Raw genomic sequence first — 23,283 nt, forward strand, 5'->3', positions numbered from 1 at the left:
GATTAGTTACATTGACCAATTAATTTTTTTTCTTTTAGGGACAGAGTTAGTACTTTAGATTGTAGAAAAGTTTCTGGTTCACTCCAGTGTGAAGCATGCACCCAACACACCTTCTATCTGTAATTCATACTAGAAGCTACTGTAATGACATCATGAAATTTGTAGGCAAATGGATGAAACTAGAAAAGCTCATCCAGAGTGAGCTAACCCAGACCCAGAAAGACAAATATAGTATGTACTCACTTATAAGTGGATATTAGATATAAAGTAATGTGACAGTCCACAGACCCAGAGAGGCTAAGTAACAAGGAGAACTTGGGGGTGGTGGTACAAGGATCTCCATGGGAAGGGGCAATAGAATACAAAATGTTTCATATATTTGTCATGCTTTAATCTTCATCATTGAATCTTTACAAAGTAAACAATAAGTAGATTTGTAACAGGAATAAGGCAGGTGGTCTTCTCATGATCTTAGCATAACTAGAGATTTCCAGTGCTTGCTACGGCTTTCTTTTATTTTGCCCAAATTATGATGTATTTTAAGTTTATTATCCTTGGCCTTTCCTACTTAACACTCTGAACATGCCCCCCCTGATGGGCTTGGACTTGACACTGTAGATGATGGGGTTGAGCACAGGAGGCACCACAAGGTACACATATGCTACAAGGGCGTGAACAATGTGGGGCAGGTGCTTACCAAAACGATGGATCATGGACACACCTATGACTGGAATGTAAAAGACCAGGACTGCCAAGATATGGGAAACACATGTGTTGAGGGTCCGAACGCGCTCCCTGGGAGAGGCTAGTCCCATCACTGTGTGAAGAATCAGTGCATAGGACATAACAATAAGCAAAGAGTCTACACCCACTGTGGACAGAACCACATAGAGTCCATATAAGATGTTGACAGTAATGTCAGCACAGGCCAGCTTCATGACATCAGCATGGAAGCAGAATGAGTGAGACAGGAGGATCTTACCAGGACAATAGTTCAGTCGCTTCAACAAGAAAGGCAGTGGTAAGAGGGACAGAGTAGCTCGGGTTGTAATGGCTGCACCAATCCTGATGATGACATTATTAGTGAGGACAGATGCATAGCGCAGTGGGTTGGAGATAGCCACAAAGCGGTCAAATGACATGGCCAAGAGTACTGAAGACTCTACCACAGAGAAGAAATGCAGAAAGAACATCTGGATCAGACAGGCATGGAAGCCAATGAATCGATAGTCAAACCAGAGCACTCCCAGAGTGGAAGGCAGTGTCGACAAGCTGAGGCCCACATCACTTAAGGCCAGCATGGACAGGAAGTAGTACATGGGCTGGTGTAAGCTATGGGTCCTCTTCACAGCCAGGAGGATGAGGCAGTTTCCAGTGAGTGCTACAGTGTACATGGAGGAGAAGGGGATGGAGATCCATCCATGGATGGCCTCTAGGCCTGGGATACCAGTCATGAGGAAGTACTGTGGCTGGAAGAAGGAGATGTTGATGAAGGACTGTGAAGAGAGCATAGTTCCCAGGAGATGTGATATCCTCACTCTGGACAGACACTGACCATATCTAGAATGAGAGGAAATAGTAAGGAAGTGTAGAGTCAAAAGTCTTAGACTCAAATTTCATTAGTTCACCATTTACTTCTAGGTATAAAGGAATGATATTGATAACAACATCAATGTAGACTCTATATGTTGTATTCTACTTAATATCACAATGTCTTACCTATGCTTTTCTCATATCTTCAAGAAAACCATAGGTACTTTTGAAGATCTGGCTTCTTTCAAACACAGGGTTGCACAGTTGGGGTTATGAATTCTACACAAGCTTATTGAAAAGCTTCTTATCCCTAATGCTGACACCCAGTCTGAGCTGGTGGACTGAGACTCCAAAGACTGTGAAACAGTATTTTGGTCTCACCAGTATCTATTTTTTTGTACAAATTGAGGACATGTTATATCTCTATGCCTAGAAGAGTGTGAAAATTCCTGTTTGGTAAGAGATAAAGAAAATTAAACCAGGCACATGGAACAAAGGAAGTTTATTTTTATAGCATTCAGGGAAACCTACAAAGAGTCTGATTGCATGAGAAATTACTGTTTTTCCCACAATTTTATAGTTTTTAAATTGAGTTATTCTAAAGCTCCTGTTTATGTTGCCCTTGGTTTTTCTATGACTCATTTTTGACATATGCAAAAAATTCTGTGATTTATACTTAACATTTTGGCCTGAATTTATTCATACAAAGAACCAAGAAACTTTGGAAAAGGTTACATTTCCTCACCCATTGTATAGATGAGAAACCCAAGCAAGGGTGGAGAGCTGTAAGTGGCCTACCTCTAATGGATGGCCTATGTATCATTGTCTTGGAGTTTGAATCCTTCCTTGTACATCTGATTCCAAAACCAATACTGTCTTCTTGGCCTGCCATGATGACACAAAATGTTTGAACATTGGTCTGCAATAGGTACTACTATAAATGTTGCTTCTGTGATTATTGTGTTACTAACACATTGCAATTCTCAAGGCTTTTATTAGTTGTGATGCATTTGATCCCCAGACACTGTGAAATGTAGAATTTTCCTACATTGTGGATTGTAACTGATGTTCAGGGATGTGACTTGCTCACGTTACTCCTCCTTTAAAAATCTTTCAGTGGTTCCCTGTGCAGTCTTGTAGAATATGGCTTGGGTAGTCCTATGATGTGCTTACATTCCCCAACTCTCCATTTATTGCATGGTAGACTTTGTCCTGTTCAGGATTCTTTAGCCAAGCACATCGTATTTCAATTTTTTTTTCAAAGCTGAGGACCAAACCCAGGGCCTTGTGCTTACTAGGCAAGCGCTCTACCACTGAGCTATATCTCCAACCCCCCAATTTTTTAAAAAAGTCTGTGCTATTTATTTTTGGGGATTTTGTGTTCTGCTTGTATTTTTCCTTTGATTTTTCACATGACTCAGATCCTCATTCCTTTAGATAGTAAACACCATTTTCTCAAAGAGCCATTTGGATGACTCTTGCCTCAATGATGCCTTAACCTATAATCCCCTCCTTCATTATTCTCACATGACACCCTCTTTTTTTCCTGTATGCTACTGAATTGATTTTTACATGTCATGATTACTTCTTTCCTTGATGATCTTCTGTCTCTTTTACTAGATTACAAATTCTATGGATGTGTCAACCATAAGGTTTTATCTGTTTACAGGTAAGTCTTACCTAGTGCGTGTGGTTCCTGGTATGGAGTAAAGTCACAGTAAACATTTATTTGAATGAATGAATAATGAAATGATAACCAAGTCTTATACACATGAAAGAAAAACAAGTAAAATATAAGTTGTGTTCCCCCAGGCATCAGATAGTAGAACTGATGGTAGGTTTTGAAGAAGAGGGGATTGGAACTCTATCTCAAGAAATCATGCATTGCATCTATGGGATGGATATAACATGTTTGGTTTATTATTGATTGTACAGAGAAGAAATCTCCAAAAAAAGTTTGGCTAATTTTCTGAACTGTGGATGATTATCATATCAACTAGATTCTCAAATATTTTATCTGTGTCCTATTTTAAGAAGCCCAATGAGGTTACCAACAATATATGTATATATACATATATGTACATATATATGTAAGTGACATCATAGTATACCTTCAGACAATCTCCCCAGAGTTAAGTTTGTTGGACATCTTCTCATTTTCTTTGCTCCCTGCATTTTCCATCTGTGCTCTCCTTCCCATCAATCAACACAAGGGAATTGCTCATTTTTTTTTAAGTTACAATCTTGATTCCTTATTTATTTTGTAAGAAGTTATCTTCCTCCCTATGATGTATAGACAAATATGAATTGACAAAATGCAACATTATGTTGTTTACTACAAAAATACATGAGTAAATCTAATAATTCAAACAAAGAAATATGTAGATTTCAATGATACATGCCCATGCATTATTTTCAGATGTTTCTTTTGAAGGGAAATTGCTCATAACCTTATTTGCTTTTCTTACTGTTGTTTTAGGGAAACTGCTGGTCCTGTTCTTGCCCTTGGCTCATTCCACCACCTCTCTTTCCCTCTAACTTTCCTTATAGATTTCTCAAGTTGTCTGAACCAACCAATCCTCCTAAGTCATCACGTTTAAATTGATGATGAACTTTGAATCCTGATAAACTGAGTTTCATTATCACTTTCTCTATCTTTCCATCAGTGTTTTAGCTGGAGTACAATATTGACACTTATGTACAAGCCTCTGGAACTGGAATATGTGAGATAACTTCAGCTACATATGTCTTCCACTTGTTGAAGTAACAGCAATTCATAGGTTTGAGTATGTGAAAGTAACTTTAACAATTTTTCAAATGGAGAGAATTAGAGAAGAGTTTTTGGGTTTCAGCTATTCTGCTGTATTATTGTATTATACAGGGTATACACTGGGTGTGTTAGAAGTTTAGTTAGCTTTGAATGAAAAATGAATTCAACAGTGCTACCCTTATTTACAAAATCAAATGCCTATTGAGTTAAAAGAAATACTCAATCACAGTGCTGTTTAGCATGAAATGCCCTCCTTTTTCCCCAAGTAAGATGTCCTACTTCACAGGTTGTGTTAGACCCCAGCCTCATTTTCTTCCCCTTCTCCCTAATCTTCTTCTTTGTAAAACACAGAGGTATAAGCCATATTGTCTGTTGTTTGAACTCAGGCATTTTGTGGTTGTAAACCTACTATTCCTAAAATTAATTCAGTCAATCAATCAATCAATCCATCAATGAATGAATGAATGAATGAATCAGTCAGTCAATCAATCAATCAATCAATCGTCAATAAATCTTTTTTCTTTCCTATCTACGTTGCTCTTATTTTATTCCTCTGAATTTCCTTCCTTAAGATTTCCTTATTTCAATTTTTTTCTGTAGTAACTCTTAAGCATTTCTTCTTCCAATTACTAATTCATGCCTATAAAATTGCCACACACCCACTTACATAGCAGTTTCTGATCTCAACCAGTTTGACTGGTTACCAAAACTGGAAGTCTTTTAATAAAACTTCATTTCACAGTGTGTGGTACACATGATGATGAATTCCCTGTGCTAACTTGGCTAAATTATAGTGACAGTTTTTGGTCAAGTAGTATTCTAGATATTTTTATGAATAAGTTTTTTTTTATAAATAATTAACTTTTGGATTTTCAGATATTGAAGAAAGATCATCACTCTATTCTGTGTGTGGCTTCATTTAATCAGAAGAGAGGGTAAACTGAGGTCTCCCTAGGAAATAGGGATTCTGTCCCAGAGGGTGTTGAGATACAGAGTGTACATCAACTCTTCCTTGGGTTTCCATCCTGTCCTGAATAATTCACACGTTAAGTGCTCGCAACTGCAACAGCCATTTTCTTGCCCCTGCACTAGTTCTGTTCCTCTTTGAAACACTGACTAAAACATATACTAGAAATTCAGTCATTCTGATGAATGAATGAGAAGTTCACTAGAGGAGTCTAGGGACCATGTTGGTGTGCTCCCAAGCACGAATATTAACGTTTAAAAATATTTCATTATAGACAGGACTTGAGTGGTTCCTTTAAGCATCACTATTGTGGACCAATTGTATAGAGATTTGTTTTGGAACTCAGCAGGAATTTCTCTTCTTAAACTCAATACCCAGGTCTCTTTCTGACCTCTATCTTTTGGTATTTATTTTCCTTGAGCCTTTGCTCAAGGGAAGACAGTAAAAGGATCCTCCTTGTACTCTAGAAATAGAGGAAAGCCCAATTTTGAGCCTTGATTACTCACTTTGGTTGTGGTGATGGTTGAATCTGCTGTAGCACATCTCATAGAACACAGAAGCTTCTTCAGTTAAGATATTCTTCTTTTATTTTGATTCAGGAAAATGCAACCAGGCTCAAGGGAAGATGGGATTTGAGTCACAGAGAAACTTCAGCTCCACCCATGGGATGGGAATGTTTGTTGAGAGGTTCAGTTGGTTGGTTGGGGGAATCTCAGAGAGATTATAGATATGACCAATTGGATCATACCTCTAGCCCAGCTGTCTTTAAGGCATGCTTTCCTCAAGTTCTAATGCATCAGTGGCCCAGACACACTGGTTCCCTCAGTTTTAGAAAGTGCTTTTCCTCTTTCCCAGAAGGAGGGACTCTGCTAACACTGAGGTCAGAGTCTTTAAATAATTTTTTATTGTTCTCATACAATTAATCCAGAGCACAGTTTCCCCTCTCTCCACTCTTCCCATTACCCTTTTCCCCTAGATCTACTCTTTCTCCGATTCCTTTCAGAAGAGAGGAGGCCTCCAGGGAATATCAACTGAATACAGCATAACAAGATACAATAAGACTAGGTACAAACCCTTATATATCAAGGCTGGGAAAGGCAACCCAGTAGGAGGAAAAGGGTCCCAAGAGCAATTTAAAGAATCAGAGACACCCCCACTCTTACTATCAGGAGTCCCACAAAACACCAAGCTAATAAACATATTTGCAGAGGATCTGGCACAGACCCATTCAGGCTCTGATTGCTGCTTCAGTTGCTGTGAATTCCTATGAGCCCCGTTTAGTTGATTCTGTGGGCTGTGCTCTTCTGGTGTCCTTGACCCCTCTGACTCCTACAATTTTTCCTCCATCTCTTCTTCAGGACTCCTCAAGCTCCAAAGGAACTTGGACTAACAGGCCAATAATTCTGAAGGGCATGAGTAAAGGAAAGTAGATATGTTTTAGAAAGACAACTTGGATCAAGACAGGTTCAAAAACTGAAGAAACTTAAAGATGAACATTGTGACTGCTTATCAACATGTTGGAAATCAGAAAAACGCCATGTTCTGAATTCTCTACCGTAACACATTTTGATGAACTCACAAGTTCAGCAACCTGCCACTTAAGTGTTGTTCTCACCTACTCAATGCTTTTTGTCCTGTCTCCATTTTCTTAAAAGTAAAGACAGTTTATTGGATCCTGCCCTTCCTACCACCAAGACATTGCTATAGTACTTGTTAGTCTTCCTTGAACTTCAGATAATAACACATAATGTATGTAAGAAAAGTTACTTACTCCATTCACCATGTAACGTGGCAGAGCACCAGCTATGCCAGGGGCCCCGACCAAGAGGAAGACTTGCCTCTGAATCAGTGTGCACTATAGCATTTTTGCATGTGTGCCATGTAACATGTAAAACTTTTGATGCCAATTTTAACAGGGATGTGTGGAGTATCTATCAAGCCCTAACATAATACCTGCTAGGTACATAGACACAAATCAAGAAAATCAACCTCACTGACTTGGAATTGGTTAAAGAGTGGTCACTATTAGAATATAAAGCAGATGATATGAAATTCTGTGTGAATGGGCCAAGATTTTTTTCCCTTTTTTAAAATTTATTATATTTGTGTTTTAATTTTACACACCAGCTATGGGTTCCACTGTCCTCCCCCCTCCCACCCCACCCCCACCTTTCCCCCAGCCTCTCCCCTCCATTCCCATCTCCTCCAAGACTCCCCTGGGGATTCAATTCAACCTGGTGGATTCAGTACAATCAGCTCCAGTCCCCTCCTTCCAGGCTGAGCAAAGTGTCCCTGTGTAAGCCCATGGTTCCAAACAGCCAGCTCATGCACTAAGGACAGGTCTGGGTCCCACTGCCTGGGTGCCTCCCAAACAGTTCAAGCTATTCAATTGTCTCACTTATCCAGAGGGCCTGATCTAGCTGGGGGCTCCACAGGTTTTGGTTCATAATTCATGTGTTTCAATTAGTTTGGCTATTTGTCCCTGTGCTTTTTCCAGTCTTGGTCTCAACAATTCACACTCTTACAGTCCCTCCTCTTTTTGGACAATTGGACTCCTGGAACTCCACCTGGGGCCTGGCTGAGGATCTCTGCACCCACTTCCATCAGATATTGGATGAGAGTTCCAGCACGACCGTTAGGGTGTTTGGCCATCTGATCACCAGACTAGGTCAGATCAGGCTTTCTCTGACCATTGCCAGTAGTCTACAGAGGATGTATCATTGTGGATTTCTGGGGACCTCTCTAGCACTTTGCTTCTTCCTGTTCTTATGTAGTCTTCATTTATCTTGGTCTGTTATTCCTTGTTCTCCCTTTCTGTTCTTGATCCAGCTGGGATCTCCTGCTCCCCTAAGCTCTCTTTCCTTTGAACCTTGCCCTTCATTACTCCCACTGTCGTCCAGGTTGTTCATGTAGATCTCATCCATTTCTCTGTCACTGGGAAATCCCTGTGTCTTTCCTAGGGTCCTGTTTTCTAGGTACCCTCCCTGGAGTTGTGTAGCAGTCTAGTCATCCTAGTCATAGTATCCTCCTATGAGTGAGTACATACCATGTTTGTCTTTCTGAGTCTGGGTTACCTCACTCAGGATGATTTTTTTCTAGAACCATCCATTTGACTGCAAACCTCATGATGTCATGTGAAGGACCTTTATGACAAGAACTTTAAGTCCCTGAAAAAAGAAATTGAAGAAGATGTCAGAAAATGGAAAGATCTCCCATGCTCATGGACAGGCAGGATTAACATAGTAAAAATGGCGATCTTACCAAAAGTAATCTACAGACTCAGTGTAATCCCCATCAAATTACCAACACAATTCTTCACAGATCTGGAAAGAATAATACTCAACTACATATGGAAAAACAAAAAACCCAGAATAGCCAAAAGAATCCTGTACAATAAAACAACCTCTGGAGGCATCACAATCCCTGACCTCAAGCTCTACTATAGAGCTACTGTAATAAAAACAGCTTGGTACTGGCATAAAAACTGACATGTGGACCAACAGAATCGAATTGAAGACCCTGACATTAACCTGCACACGTATGAACATATAATTTTGGCAAAGAAGCCAAAACTGTACAATGGAAAAAAGAAAGCATCTTCAACAAATGGTGCTGGCATAACTGGTTGTCAACATGTAGAAGAATGCAAATAGATCCATATCTGTCACCGTGCACAAAACTTAAGTCCAAGTGGATCAAAGACCTCAACATAAATCCAGTTACTCTGAACCTGATAGAAGAGAAATTAGGAAGTAGTCTTGAATGCATTGGCACCGGAGATCACTTTCTAAATATAACACCAGTAGCACAGACACTGAGAGAAACAATCAATCAATGGGACCTGTTGAAACTGAGAAGCTTTTGTACAGCAAAGGACATGGTCAGCAAGACAAAGTGACAGCCTACATACAGAATGGGAAAAGGTCTTCACCAATCCCACATCTGACAGAGGGCTGGTATCCAGAATATATAAAGAAGTCAAGAAATGAGACATCAAAATGCCCAACAATCCAATTAAGAAATGGGCTATAGAACTAAACAGAGAATTCTCAACAGAGGAAGCTCAAATGGCTGAAAGACATTTAAGGAATTGCTCAACATCCCTAATTATCCGGGAAATGCAAATCAAAATGACTCTGAGATACCACCTTACACCTGTCAGAATGGCTAAGATAAAAAAACACAGAAGACAGCTTATGCTGGAGAGGATGTGGAGCAAGGGGAACTCTCCTCCACTGCTGGTGGGAATGCAAACTTGTACAGCCACTTTGGAAATCAATATGACGCTTCCTTAGAAAATTGGGAGCCGGTTGGGGATTTAGCTCAGTAGTAGAGTACTTGCCTAGCAAGTGCAAGGCCCTGGGTTCAATCCTCAGCTCAAAACAAACAAACAAACAACCCCCCCCCCAAAACAAAAAGCCACCCTGCCTGGGCTCCAGGCTCTCTGCTCTCACTGTTGTGGCGGACCGACCGAGAGACCAAGACCTGGAGCTTGAAGGTAATAAAGGCTCTTTGCTGGGCTGGAGAGATGGCTCAGAGGTTAAAAGCACTGACTGCTCTTCCAGAAGTCTCGAGTTCAATTCCCAGCAACCACATGGTGGTTCACAACCATCTATAATGAGATCTGATGCCCTCTTCTGGTGTGCAGACATACATACAAACAGAACGCTGTATACATAATCAATCAATAAATAAATCTTAAAAAAAAAAATTGGGAATCCATCTCCCCCAAGACCCAGCAATAGCACTCTTGGGCATATACCCAAGGAATGCTCAATCATACCACAAGGGCATTTGCTCAGCTATGTTCATATCAGCATTGTTTGTAATAGCCAGAACCTGGAAACAACCTAGATGTCCTTCAACTGAAGAATGGATAAAGAAAATATGGTACATATACACACTATGCTGAGTACTACTCAGCAGAGAAAAACAATGACATCATGAGGTTTGCAAGCCAAGATATTTTTAGAATCCCATTTTAATTTCAGAATGGAGCTTGATCTGGGGGCAGACCATAGTTCATGCTTAAAAACTGGTACACACGCTTGAGACAGACTGAGAGTTCTACTTATATGAGCCCTACCTTAAAGTTCTACCTTCTGCCCCTTGACTCTTCTCTAGTCATATTTAACCACTTGTTCTACTGTATAGGCAGAGGACTTTCCCCTTAAGTTTCTCCCACTTCCATTTCTTATCCAAGTGAGTTCAATTCATCATCTATCAAGTATGCCTTTTTCTTTTTTCAGGAGCCCAGTTAGAGCTCAGAAAATTCCAAAAGTTCAAAAATATACTATTTCCCTCCTTTCCAGCCACAGCTAGTATCAGTAGCCCTTTGCTTGCTCCCCATTTCCTGGCTTATTCTTCCCTCTACTCCAATGGACTGTGAGATTCTCAAAGGCAAAAATGAGTTCTTTTTTACATCTGAGACCTTAGAAACTTAAAAATAGGCATAAATAAAACTTTTGCTTTAAGCCTAACTTTTTTTTTTTGGTTTTTTTGAGACAGAGTTTCTCTGTGTAGCTTTGCGCCTTTCCTGGGACTTGCTTTGTAGACCAAGCTGGCCTCGATCTCATAGAGATCCGCCTGCCTCTGCCTCTTGAGTGCTGGGATTAAAGGTGTGCACCACCACTGCTTGGCTAAGCCTAACTTTTTAATATGTGGGTCAGGACCCCATGTGAGTTGACATAACCAAGTGTTGGGGATGTGGAAAATTTAGTGACAGTAGTTAAGTTTCTGAATTATCAGTGATAGAAAAATTCAGTATGAAACAAATAACAAATTTGAGGAGTTTCTGAAAGCAACAGCCCATGCTGCACCACATGACTTCATGGCTGGCTTGGTTCTGAACACATCACATGTGCACTTTTTATTGCACATTCTATCACACAACACATCCTAAAGAAACAGTTTGGTTTAGTTTTGAGTCTACTGTGTTTTTTTTAACTGTACACACAAAATTTTCTTCTCTTATAGAAACATAATGCTTCTATTATTGAAAAGAAAGTTTTAAAAAGTTTTAAATATTTTCTACCATCACTAGTCATCATGAAAATATAATACTAGCATATGTTTAGATTGTATAATGATAGAATTATTTAAATATTTCTGAGTTACTGACTTCAGTTTAGTGAAAAGTGTATAATGTTGTCTTGTAGTGAGTACCAAATCTTTAACAATTTCCAAAATGACTGTAAGTATACTTACTGCCATTTTATCCTATATATTTATAAAGCAATTTTCTCAGCAGTGGTCATTACAAAATAGAGATGTTGCTTAACTCTGAAAATTTTTTTTTTTCCAGACAGGGTTTCTCTGTGTAGCTTTGGCACCTTTCCTGGAACTCACTTGGTAGCCAGGCTGGCCTTGAACTCATAGAGATCCACCTGCCTCTGCCTCCCAAGTGTTGGGACTTAAGGCAAGCTCAACCACCACCCGGCTTCAATTCTGAAAAATTTTAAAGATACTTTACAGCCTGCAGTATGAAATACTCAGTTGAGACTTATTTATGTGAATATATCATTAATATACAAATTTGCTGTCATATTTAATAATTGATAAATTTTTTTTGCTACACATAGAATGTTTTAAAATAAAAATTTTCATGATTTATTACCAATAAATATTTAGCTTCAATACTTAATTTGCATAAATGCATGCTGAGTATTGTGTAAAGATTTCTCAAATGAAAAAGGGTCAGTATAGAATAAATTTAGAGAAGATTGTTGTAATAAATAAATCAATGATTATTTGTAGTTATTAGAATGGAAAATCTTTACTGGCATTTACAACATATTGTGACATATTATTTAGTGTATAATGATCCTAGCAATATTGTATAATATAATTACTCATATTTAAACCCAGAAAGGACACAATATAAACAGATAAAAAACTTATTCTTCTGCTTAACCAAGACTCTGTACATACTTTAAACAATGTATCCATTATGTAACATTTAATAAACTGTTTTTCTATTTAGACTTCTTGGATATGTACTGAAATTTAAGGTCTACAAAGCAAAGGCAACATGGGAACCATTTTTCTCTTGCTGAAATCTAAAATAGGGCTAGAAAACATTGGCTTTAAGAAATATGTGTGACATAAATGAGGTAACTAATGGACAAAACATATTTTCAGATCAGAGAATGTAACTCAGTGGTAGAGAGCCTGCATAGCATGTTAGAGGCATTAGAAACAATCCCTAGCACCAAAGAAAATAATTATAGAAATAATTTCACCACAGTCTTACACTTTTTATTGTTGATGCTCATAACAAAGCCATTGGTATGATTTGATACACCAAGTATGTTGTTTTTGTTTTTCAACCACTCCGCAGGCTCCAAGACCCATAAACATCCAGTGTCATCATGTCTGATCTTTTCTTCTTAGTACACTGAACATGGCCCCCCTGATGGGCTTGGACTTGACACTGTAGATGATGGGGTTGAGCACAGGAGGCACCACAAGGTACACATATGCTACAAGGGCATGAACAATGTGGGGCAGGTGCTTACCAAAACGATGGATCATGGACACACCTATGACTGGAATGTAAAAGACCAGGACAGCCAAGATATGGGAAATACATGTATTGAGGGCTCAGACACGCTCCCTGGGAGAGGCTAGTCCCATCACTGTGTGAAGAATCAGTGCATAGGACATAACAATAAGCAAAGAGTCTACACCCACTGTGGACAGAACCACATAGAGTCCATATAGGATGTTGACAGTAATGTCAGCACAGGCCAGCTTCATGACATCAGCATGGAAGCAGAATGAGTGAGACAGGAGGATCTTACCAGGACAGTAGTTCAGTCGCTTCAGCAAGAAGGGCACTGGGAATAGTGACAGAGTGGCTCGAGCTACAATGATAGCCCCAATCCCGATGATGACATTATTAGTGAGGACAGATGCATAGCGCAGTGGGTTGGAGATAGCCACAAAGCGGTCAAATGACATGGCCAAGAGTACTGAAGACTCCACCACGGAGAAGGAGTGTAAGAAGAACATTTGTATTAGGCAGGTGTGGAAACTGATCCAACGATAGTCAAACCAGAGCACAGCCAGGGTGGAAGGCATAGTGGACAAGGTAAGGCCCACATCACTTAAGGCCAGCATGGACAGGAAGTAGTACATGGGCTGGTGTAAGCTATGGGTCCTCTTCACAGCCAGGAGGATGAGGCAGTTTCCAGTGAGTGCCACAGTGTACATGGAGGAGAAGGGGATGGAGATCCATCCATGGATGGCTTCTAGTCCTTGGATGCCAGTCATGAGGAAGTACTGTGGCTGGAAGAAGGAGATGTTGATGAAGGACTGGGGAGGGAGCATCCTTGGAGACAGTTAAGGGCTCTAGGAAGATGTGATCTGTTTAATCTCTGAAGAAACCTAAGTAGAATGATGAAGTTAATGCAAATTCTTCTGGTGTAATATCTATTGATATGGGTCTAAGCATGAACACAACAGATATGAAGCAGATTTAGAAATGTAGTGCGTCTAAAAGAAAAACAATCCTAAAGAAGGAAAATAGGACTGGGAAGATGGCTCAGTGAGTAAAGATGCATGTTGCCAAGCCTGATGACCTTGTCCCCAGATCCAATCTGGCGGAAGCAGAGACTAACATTGTCAATCTGGCCTCTGATCTCACATCTACTCTATTGCCTACCTCTCTCACATTAAATAAATCAATGAAAGTCAAATATAAGGAAACTATAAATTCAACCCAGTGGGTACCAAAGTAACAGTTAAATGTGAGAAACAGTATTCTCTTCACAATTGAAACCAGCAATGTAGATTGTAAGAGTCAGAATACCAGGAAGTCTGCTGTTAAAGTCTCTCTTAGAATCGCTGCATAAATAGGATCGGAACAGTGGTAACATCAATGGACACGTACATGTGGAAGGGGGAAATTTCATGGGGTCTCACCTCCAGGCTAAGGACTCCAGGCAACTAGTGATTACTAGGAGAGGAATAATGATCACCTCCAGGGATGAGGCCCCTTACTGGTTGCGCAAAATGAAGTGGTCAAGCCTGAAACTACATGCACACAGCCAAAACAGACTCAGTCAGTTGTATTTATATATTTTTTAGCATACTTATACACACACATACAAACATACATGTACCAGTAATAATAAAAATAAAGGCTATCTGAGCATTGCGGGGGGGTGAGGGGTGGGTGTGGGTGGGGGGGGGGGAGTGGGATATGGGCGGATTCAAAGGAAGGCACTTGGGAGGTGTTGGAGGGAGGAAAGTGAAGGGTGGAAGTGATGCACTTCTATTGTATTTTAAATCTATAAAAATTAAAAAGAAAAAAAGCCATTACTCATAGGAAGTAAAAAAAAAAAAAAAAAAAGAAAGAGAATTCTGTAACAATTTTTTCCAGTTGCTTGAAAGCAAAAGAATGGATCACTCTAAGCTAGTAGTGTGTAAACATAATTTGATGATAAAGAAATTTTTAAAATCAAAATGGCAGATCAAAGAAAAGAGTGATATAAATAGCAAAGTTGTATGAGGCCGAAAAATTTCCTATTACAAAAAGCATACAGTTAAAATAATGAATTAAAAGAGAATAATTAAAGTTAAATTGAAATAATAAACCCAGAGAATATATGATGCATTAAACAGTGGAACTACAAACACAGTCTTTTGAACAGAATTAATTAAAAATGGAAAACAGAAGTGTATTTCAATGAATAATAAAATATTTTATAAAAAATTTAAAAAGGGTATATGAACGTACTTATCATGTGACAGGAAATAAATACCAATGAAAAGACAGATATAGATTATACTAGGTGTGATAGATTATGTTAGAAGAATAAGGAAAAATTCTAGATGTACCTTCTTAGTAGCAGCAATCCTCGAAATAGGAAAACTTCTGACTCAATGAGAACCCTCTCATGTCTACTAGACCACGTGCACCAAAGAGCACTGTGAAGGGGGAGCTGTGAAAATGAATGCACGCTACACATGTTAATGCAGTACAATGCTGCTTGGCTTTAAAAGAGAGGAAAACGTGTTGAAATGAGACAGTTTTTGTTATTTCTAATATGAGCTAAAATTATAGGATACACATTTTTGGATTTGTCCAGGCCTTTGGGAGCCAAGATTTTGGAGGTAAGAAAAAATGATATCTGAAATGAAACAATTTATTCCAAGTAGTGTCTTAAGCAGGAATGATAGAATAAATTAATGAAAAGAAAACAGAGTCAAATAAGACTGACCCAATAGTGAGGAACATCCTGATGGCCAGATGCATTCTTTGGAAACTGGTTGGTTTTGGAACTTATGATGAAAATATAACAAATGAATCTGGACATTGTTCAGTACTAGACAGCATGGAACTAGCAAAGAACAACTGGGGTCATTTAAAAGCAAACCAGTCATTTGCCACATAGTATGAACTGGGTATCAGTGAGACTGAGAACTGTAATGTGTTAAATCGCATTTTATGTGTGTTTTCTAGGCCCCCTCACTAATGGTGCTGTTGCTTATTCTGTGTCTTGTCTCTTAAAACAAAAACAATACTCCTCTTTATAGATGCTTCAAAACAATAGCGCTAAAGAGCTTTTCTTTCTTTCTTTTTTTTTTTTTTTAACAAACATAGTGAAATGATGGGAAACCACCAAGGGCCAACAACAAAATATAGGAAAACGATATTTTGTAAAAATATTAATTCTGATTCATAATTAATTTTGAATTTAGAGAAAATAAAGGAAAGAGCAGGAAATCAGGCTTGCTAAGACACCATCAAACACAGAAAAGTTTCAATTATGGCTGAACAATCACAGGACTAAATTTCTCTCACAAATTAATAAATAAGAAAGAACAGAAAGACAAGAAAACAGAGAAAGAATAGATGCCATCTCTTCCTTTAAATTCTACTTGTAAAGCCTGCAGAATTAAAGCAGCATGTTTTGTATAGTCAGCTAAGTAGAATATGAGGACTGCCCTAAGATTTTGTTTTGAGGAAACCAAACACAACAAATGAACAAACAAATATACTTTTCAAGCAAACTTGGGGTGGTGTAATCACTCCTAAGTTACATTTTTATGGGGATGCTCGATTTTGGCATGGTTATAATAGTGCAGCTATGCTTTAATATAAGTAGATATTTTAAAATATAAATTGATTTCAAAATAATTGGAGGGTGAAGAGTAGCCATGAGCTGATAAATACGGCAACTGGATGCAGGTTTGAAGATACCCGGGATCTCTTTCCTTAATTTAGAGTTATTTAGAAACTTCCATTATACACATTACAAAGATAAATATAGTTCTGTAATTTTAAATAAAAAATTAAATGTGGAAATTTATATAAAATATTCATCTCACTTTCTCCAAAATTTCAATTAAGTGGCAATAAACTATGAAGTTATTCCAGTGACAGAAGGTCAGGACGGTCTATAAGGATCATAAAAATTATTGTTTATGGTAAAAATAGGAGGAGACTATGAAAATGACAGAGACAGTTTGACTTTTTTGAAACAGTTCACCAGATTCAAGAGTACTAAGAAGTTAGTGTAGAGAAAAGAAAAATGAGGAGACTGGCAATAGAGTGATTATATAGGAATATTTGCTGTCTCTGTCTTAGGTACTCCAACTTCCCTTGCAGGTAGTTCTGCAAAGAAGGTGCAGAAGACCCAGAGGGGACAGAGAAACGAGAAGACAATGCTGAGAACTGGCAGGTTGAGAAGAGCTGAGACTGCCTAGCTCTCTTTTCCTCCTTGATCAGAGAGTCCTAGCAGCTAGTCTGATTCTGCACCAACCACTATGCGTGCTGGAGGCCTTCCCAGCTGTAAGAGTATAAGCAGGAACATTTATGGAAAAAAGCCAGTGGTGACAAGGACAGTAGAGAGGATGGATAAGTGTCAGATGGGAAGAGAATCAGACACACTTGCCATCCACTCCCTCTCTTCAGATAATCCTGGAAATATAGTGTGAGCTTCCAATTCCTATCTGAGTTATGAACTCTAGGACTTTGGCTAATCTGTCTGCCAGTTTCTACTGTTTCTAGTTCCAGAAGATTTCTCTTTCCTTGGTACCAACCCCACTCCCACTCATACCATCATCTGAGGTTGAGATACAGCAGCCACCAATGTGGGAAGTGAAGAAAAAGCCATCCTGGGGCCCAGGTACTCACCCTGGCTGTTGTTCCAGGCTGTTCTGTATACAGGGGAGGGACTGAAATTTATCTTCCCACAGAGGCAGCAGCATCTGTCTCCAGGGAAGATGAAAGTCACAGAGGAGCCCTTCCACTCAGGACCTCAGGGAGTGGGAAAGTTGGAGCTTGCTTTGACATCCAGAGAAATTGAGTTCAGGATCATAGACTTCACAACAACCCATGAAATCTGAGTTTCAGTTTCAGAGACTAGTAGCACCCATGGCCCATTTGAATTTGAAATCCTTCCAGGATAAAATTCCTGAAGTATCCTTTGGGCTAGTGCACAAGGTGAGTCCTGTAGGATTTCCCTGACTTTGCATAGAGTAGGGAAGAACAATGGGATTGGAGCCCAGTGGTGGCCAAACCAAGGGCAAGGGCATCTGGGAAAGTTTAGAGGAAGTAGACATGGATAGACTTCTAAACAGCCCAGACTGTGCTGAGCTCTGAGCTGTCATTCTATAAGGACCAAGAATGAGATTTTGAATCTCCTAAGTGATTCTGCTAACATTCTTGTCTGAGGACTGAACTAACTGACAAGGAAAGTATAACAATGGCACAATTTGGGCAATGCAAAAAGCAGGACTTGAAAGCCAGTCAGACTTGGATTTACATGCTTCTATTTCTCACCACATATGGGCTCTCTCCCCAGCCTGTCTCAGTTGTTAGATAACTCTATGTCAGCATTACTCTGAGGTCTTTTGTAAAGCACATGGGGCTGTGATCTACTTCATTTAGGAATATTGGGCTTGTTCAGTCCTTAAAATTTTAATCATTACAAACCATAACAAAACAAGTTTAAAAAAAAAACCAAAACAACAGATGAGAATCTTGACTAGACATTTCCCAGGATTCCTGAAAATGGGCAATGAGTACATGAGAGGATGCTCAGTATCACTGATCATCAGGGAAATTTAAACAACAATGAGATGATACCTCCTACCTATTAGTTATTATAAAAATAATAAAAAGATAAAGAGATGACAAGTGTCAGGATTCAGAAAGAAAGGGATTGTTTTATCTCTTGGTGCAAATGTAAAACGATGCAATCACTATCGAAACAGCTTGGAGTTTTCTCCAAAAATTAAAAAAATCCTCCAGCTATTGTATGATCTATCAATCTCACTACTGGATACATAGCCAAAGGGAATGAGTTCGGTTCCAGAAGAGTTATCTGCATGGCCATGTTCTTTACAGGGTCACTCACAATAGCCATGACACTGTATGTGTCCATCAGCAGATGAATGGATTAACTTTCTCTCTCTGGAATATTATTCAGCTTTAAAGTGAGAAAATGTAGCCATTGGAATAGCATGGTAATCATAGAGTGTGACATAAACAAGATAGAGAAAAAATAAACACTAAAAGATCTCATTTATATGTGCAATATAAAAACATTAAACTCATAGAAGTGGATGAAACTGACAACAAAATAGCATGTTCACGCCTCCAGGACACCGAAGGCCAGAGGTGAGAGTTCAAAGGGACAAGGTTTAGGCTATGTAGGCTCGGTAAACTCTGTAAATGTCCATGTACAATATGGTGACCATAGTTAATTATTGTGTATAATCCTCTTGAAATTGCTGGAGAGTAGACCTGAAATTTCCTTATCACAAAATGGCAATAATGTGAGATGACTGATGTGTTGATTGATTCCTGCCCACCATTTCCCAATAGATCCATATATCAGAACATGGATTTTCACCATATACACACACATTGTTTTTGTCAGTGATTTCTCAATAAAGCTGGAAAGTACTGTTTTGTCAGCCTATCACCTAATTTATTTTTAAACAACTTAAAATCTTGGCGATTTTCTTTCTTATTCCAGTCATTTCTGTGGGGACAAATTCTGAGCAGGCTGTGGTCACCTTAATTCATTCTCATAAGGCACCAGCCCCTGTACCCCATGATCTCCACCTGTCTTCTCCTTTAATAATACAACATGGGTGACCCATGGTGATTCACAGGCATAGATTACTTACCAGTGCTTGGAGCTAATGTTTAGTAGGATCCAAAAGGGAAAACTACTCTCTTCTATCCACAAAACATCATATTCCGAGACAAACTTTAGGGAGTCCTGCAAGACCTAACAATTCTTGTCTACGGAATGAAGAACTCCAGATCACATTTTATTTAGTTGTTTCTTTTCTCTGCTTTAGTCTTGCTGTGGCTGGCTCATCCTTGGTCACTGGAACGGACTGATGCCTGTATGGAGAAACAGCTCGTGCTCTGGCAATGAAGCCTCTCTCAGTGGCAGAAATTATGTCATTGTTTTATGGCTCTCCAGTCTCTCTCTGGTTTCTCTATTTGCTTTCCTGAACCTTAATCTGACTTCAGTTTAAATATCACGGTCTCTCCACCCTCCAAACTCTTTTCCCTTTCCTTGGCGTGGCTGCTGACCTTTTAAAAGCTCAATTTAGACTCTTATATTATGGGCTCAGTGCTCATAACTTTCATTTATACCTGATATTTACATGGTTCATTTTCACATTTTATGTTTTGGGCCATGGGATGCTGTATAAATGATTTCTGAATATTTATCTTTAATGACATTCAAGATGTACACAAAAATATATCATATGCGCTTGAAAATGTTTGAATGAAACACATTATTATGTATACTTAGTATATGCTATTTTTAAAAAAGAAAAAAATGAGAAATGAGTACTGGGTTTGAACTATGCACAAGCTGTCAGAATTGGTGATATTGTCAGAAATAATTCCAAATATTTGATAGGAAGTTGGTAAAATCTGATTGTAAGTGTATGTTATATGTGAATCTTCTTCTGCAACACTAAAAATAACCCAGGGAATTCTATTCCCGGTAAGAAACACATAATCTTCACTCATTTCTAGTCAAGCCCGTCTAGGATAAATGATCCAACTCAGAGATGGGGATTACATAAAATCACGGAAGGATGCGAGCTTCTCTGTCCTAAGGCAAACTTGTGTTATGGCTCTCAAGGGGACTGGCTACCTAAACGAGTGCCCTCCACTATCAGGCCAACATAAACATGGCTGGGAACAGGGCAGTGCTTTTATGGTTATCTGTCCCTGGAGACTCTGCTTGCTGGGAAAGACACTCTCACTATAGTGACTGTTTGCTTGAGAGTCCCAGTTTCAGCGGCCTCTCACAGAAAGAACAGCCTGGGGCCACATGCCAGCTGACCAGGCTCCTCAAATGCAGAAGCCTTTCCAGGTAATGGGAACAGAAAGACAAACACTCTCCCAGGATCCTGATTTGGGCAGCTAAGCTCTAGCAGTGGCCATTGTCCCTCCCTTTAATTTGCCATCATTTGAAATGCAGCCACAGTTTCCTTGGAAGCCGGCCTGCTAGCCCATCTCCAGTGAACATGTCGGTCTCTTCAATTCCTTCTCTAGCTGGTTGAAATCCCATCTCCCTCACCCAGTGTGCTCTCTTCCATTTCCCATCCTCCACCTAGTGTTTGTATGGCGGGGGAGGGGATTGGAAAAAGAGTGGAGAGAGACAAGAGGAGGAGTGAGAACCAGGAGAGAGATGGAGAACTTGCAAGTCTGTTTTTTTTTTTTTTTTAAAACTTTTATTTTATAATTTCTGTGTATGAGTGTTTTGCCTATGTACGTCATGTGTACTTGTTGCCTGCGGAGGGCAGCAAAGAGCGTTAGATCCTTTGGAACTGGAATTACAGACAGTTTTGAGCTGCTGTTGAGACGCCAGGAATTGAACCTGAGTCCCCTGGAAGAGCAGCCAGTGTTCTTAACTGCTCAGCCACCTCTCCTCCTCTCAACAAGTCCTGTTTTTAAATCTGAAGTTTTCAGGCCAATATCAGCAAGTGAGTGGCTCTCTGGGGGCTGAGACAGGAGGTTGGTTACGTACATAGAACTTCGCTTGCTGTGGCTCCAATGTGCTTTCTTACTCCTTTACTTCATTGTTATGCAATGATTTTTTTTTTTTACCTGTTCTCCTCTATTATAATATGACAAGTACTAAAAACCGTGTAAGTGTTGGTCAAGGATTATTGTATTTAATTCTCACGAAAGAACTACAAGGTGAGTATGATCATCAACTCTGGAAAAAAGAAAGGAGCCAGTGCAAAGACTGAATTGACCTGATGAATCACACAGCAGCTGCTCTTCCTATTGGAATCAACGTCCACTTAGAGCCTTTCAATGTTTCCTGTGGTGGAAAAATTCTGTTGCTGGGAGCAGTTCTGAATTTTTAGAAAGAGCCATAATTGGTAGGAACAGAATGTAGGAGATGAAGTTGAGAAATGCCATGTTTGGGCAAAGAACAGGTGCAGGCATAGCCAAGGGGACGGCCTCTCCTGTAGGCCAGAGTGCAACTTCTACCAAGTGTCCTGCATTGCTGCCGAGCCCTCTGGAATGCTCTACGACTTGTTAGTGATATTAATAGAACAGCGTGTTTGAAATTAGAGGAATTTAGAGATATTATCCTATTCAGCCGCAACCCTTCACTGAAGAGATATGTGAATTAGGGAAGATCACCCATCTAGTGTCAGAATGCAAAGTATAGCTCAGAGCCTCCAAATTTTTACCCATAGTTCTCTAGTACCTTTGGTGTTGAGAAAGGCTATGTTGGTGCCCTTCACCAAATTCTTCTTGTTCATCCTCTGAGGGAACAAAATGAGAGATAGAAGAGTGGGAAGTTCCTTTTTCTGTTCTCTGTCTATGTCTCTCCATCTCTGTCTCTTTCTCTTTTCATACAGTGTCCCATATAATTTTTAGATTCATGCTCTGTATGTAATGGAGGATGACATTGGTCTCTGGGTGCTCCTTCCTCCATCTCCAAAGTACTAGAATTACAGTGTGCACCACCATGTCCACCTGAGTGCAATTCTTCAAAATACCCCAAAGCCTATCATTGACAATACTGTAATGCATATTTACAAGTGTCCCAGTGGAAGCTCTTATGTCAAATGCTCTTACCACAACAGGAAAATAACAGCAACAAGGAGAGCTTGGAGAAAAGTCTTGGAGGTGATGGATACATTTATTGTATTGATTGTGATGACAATGTCTAGAGTGTGGGCTGACATAAAGTTGTGCGCGTTACTGTTCCTCTTTGTGTTTTAGGTAAAGAGAAGGCATCTTATGTCACCATCCCTGGAAAACGGATGAAACAAAGGATCCATGCAGAGAGTGGGATGACCCAGTAACCTCAGGTTAGACTGGCATCACCTTCTTATCCCCTTCCTTCCAGAAGAGACACAGAATCTTTGAAAACCAATGAACTTGTACTTGTGTCTGGATCCTCATTGAGGTCTGAAAGACAGGTGTTATCCTGTCATGTTTCTGATAGAAAAGCAGGGCTCTGAAAGGGAAATGGCTTAACTGAAACACTTCTGGAAGAGATCATCTCTCAGGACCCTTTATCACACACATAGGTCAGTCTATGCCTGCCTGGCCAGGCTACGGTCCTCCAGTGCAGTTCAAGGAAGTGTAGAAGGGGAGGCAGGGACTTCAGAGGGATCTTGCTTCAAGTCTGGACTCCACCTTTTATTACTGTGTGACTTGAGGAAGTTTGTATCACTAACCCCTTATTTTCTACTTGGAAAAATGGTCCTCTTAATTACTCTTGGATTTATTATAATAGAGGATCATAGTAAGTCCCCAGTAAGTGCTGCTTTTAAATGTAATATAAAAAAACCCTCAACTCATAGGCTTCTCAAACCTTTACCTTCTTTTCTTGACTCAGTCCTATGTGTCCCATATCACACCCTGGTCCAACTCTTACTTCACCTGTAGGTATGACAGATACTTTCATTCATTCAATTTCTAATCTCAACTAGGCATCTTTTGGTGTTTTTTCTACTTTAAGGATTCCCTCAAAGTACACACTGAAAGTAC

At 39.5% G+C, this 23,283-nt stretch overlaps 2 protein-coding genes across 2 annotated transcripts; both read right to left on the bottom strand.

Annotated features, from left to right (window-relative positions):
- Positions 1 to 548: 548 nt before the first annotated feature.
- On the bottom strand, positions 549 to 1,511 carry LOC118591082 (olfactory receptor 51I2-like). Its single transcript, XM_036199157.1, has one exon. It carries the CDS (start codon positions 1,509 to 1,511, stop codon positions 549 to 551), a length of 963 nt encoding a protein of 320 aa, XP_036055050.1.
- An 11,127-nt stretch (positions 1,512 to 12,638) lies between these two features.
- LOC118575845 (olfactory receptor 51I2-like) lies at positions 12,639 to 13,601 on the bottom strand. Its single transcript, XM_036176233.1, is given in 1 exon segment — positions 12,639 to 13,601. A coding segment is annotated over 1 exon segment (963 nt).
- Positions 13,602 to 23,283: the final 9,682 nt, after the last annotated feature.

The sequence above is a fragment of the Onychomys torridus genome, chromosome 1, assembly GCF_903995425.1.
Source record: "Onychomys torridus chromosome 1, mOncTor1.1, whole genome shotgun sequence".
Taxonomy (NCBI): domain Eukaryota; kingdom Metazoa; phylum Chordata; class Mammalia; order Rodentia; family Cricetidae; genus Onychomys; species Onychomys torridus.

What these genes read in the sequence shown, in the direction of transcription:
- LOC118591082 (XM_036199157.1), bottom strand. Translation starts at nt 1,511, where the DNA reads ATGCTCTCTTCACAGTCCTTCATCAACATCTCCTTCTTCCAGCCACAG.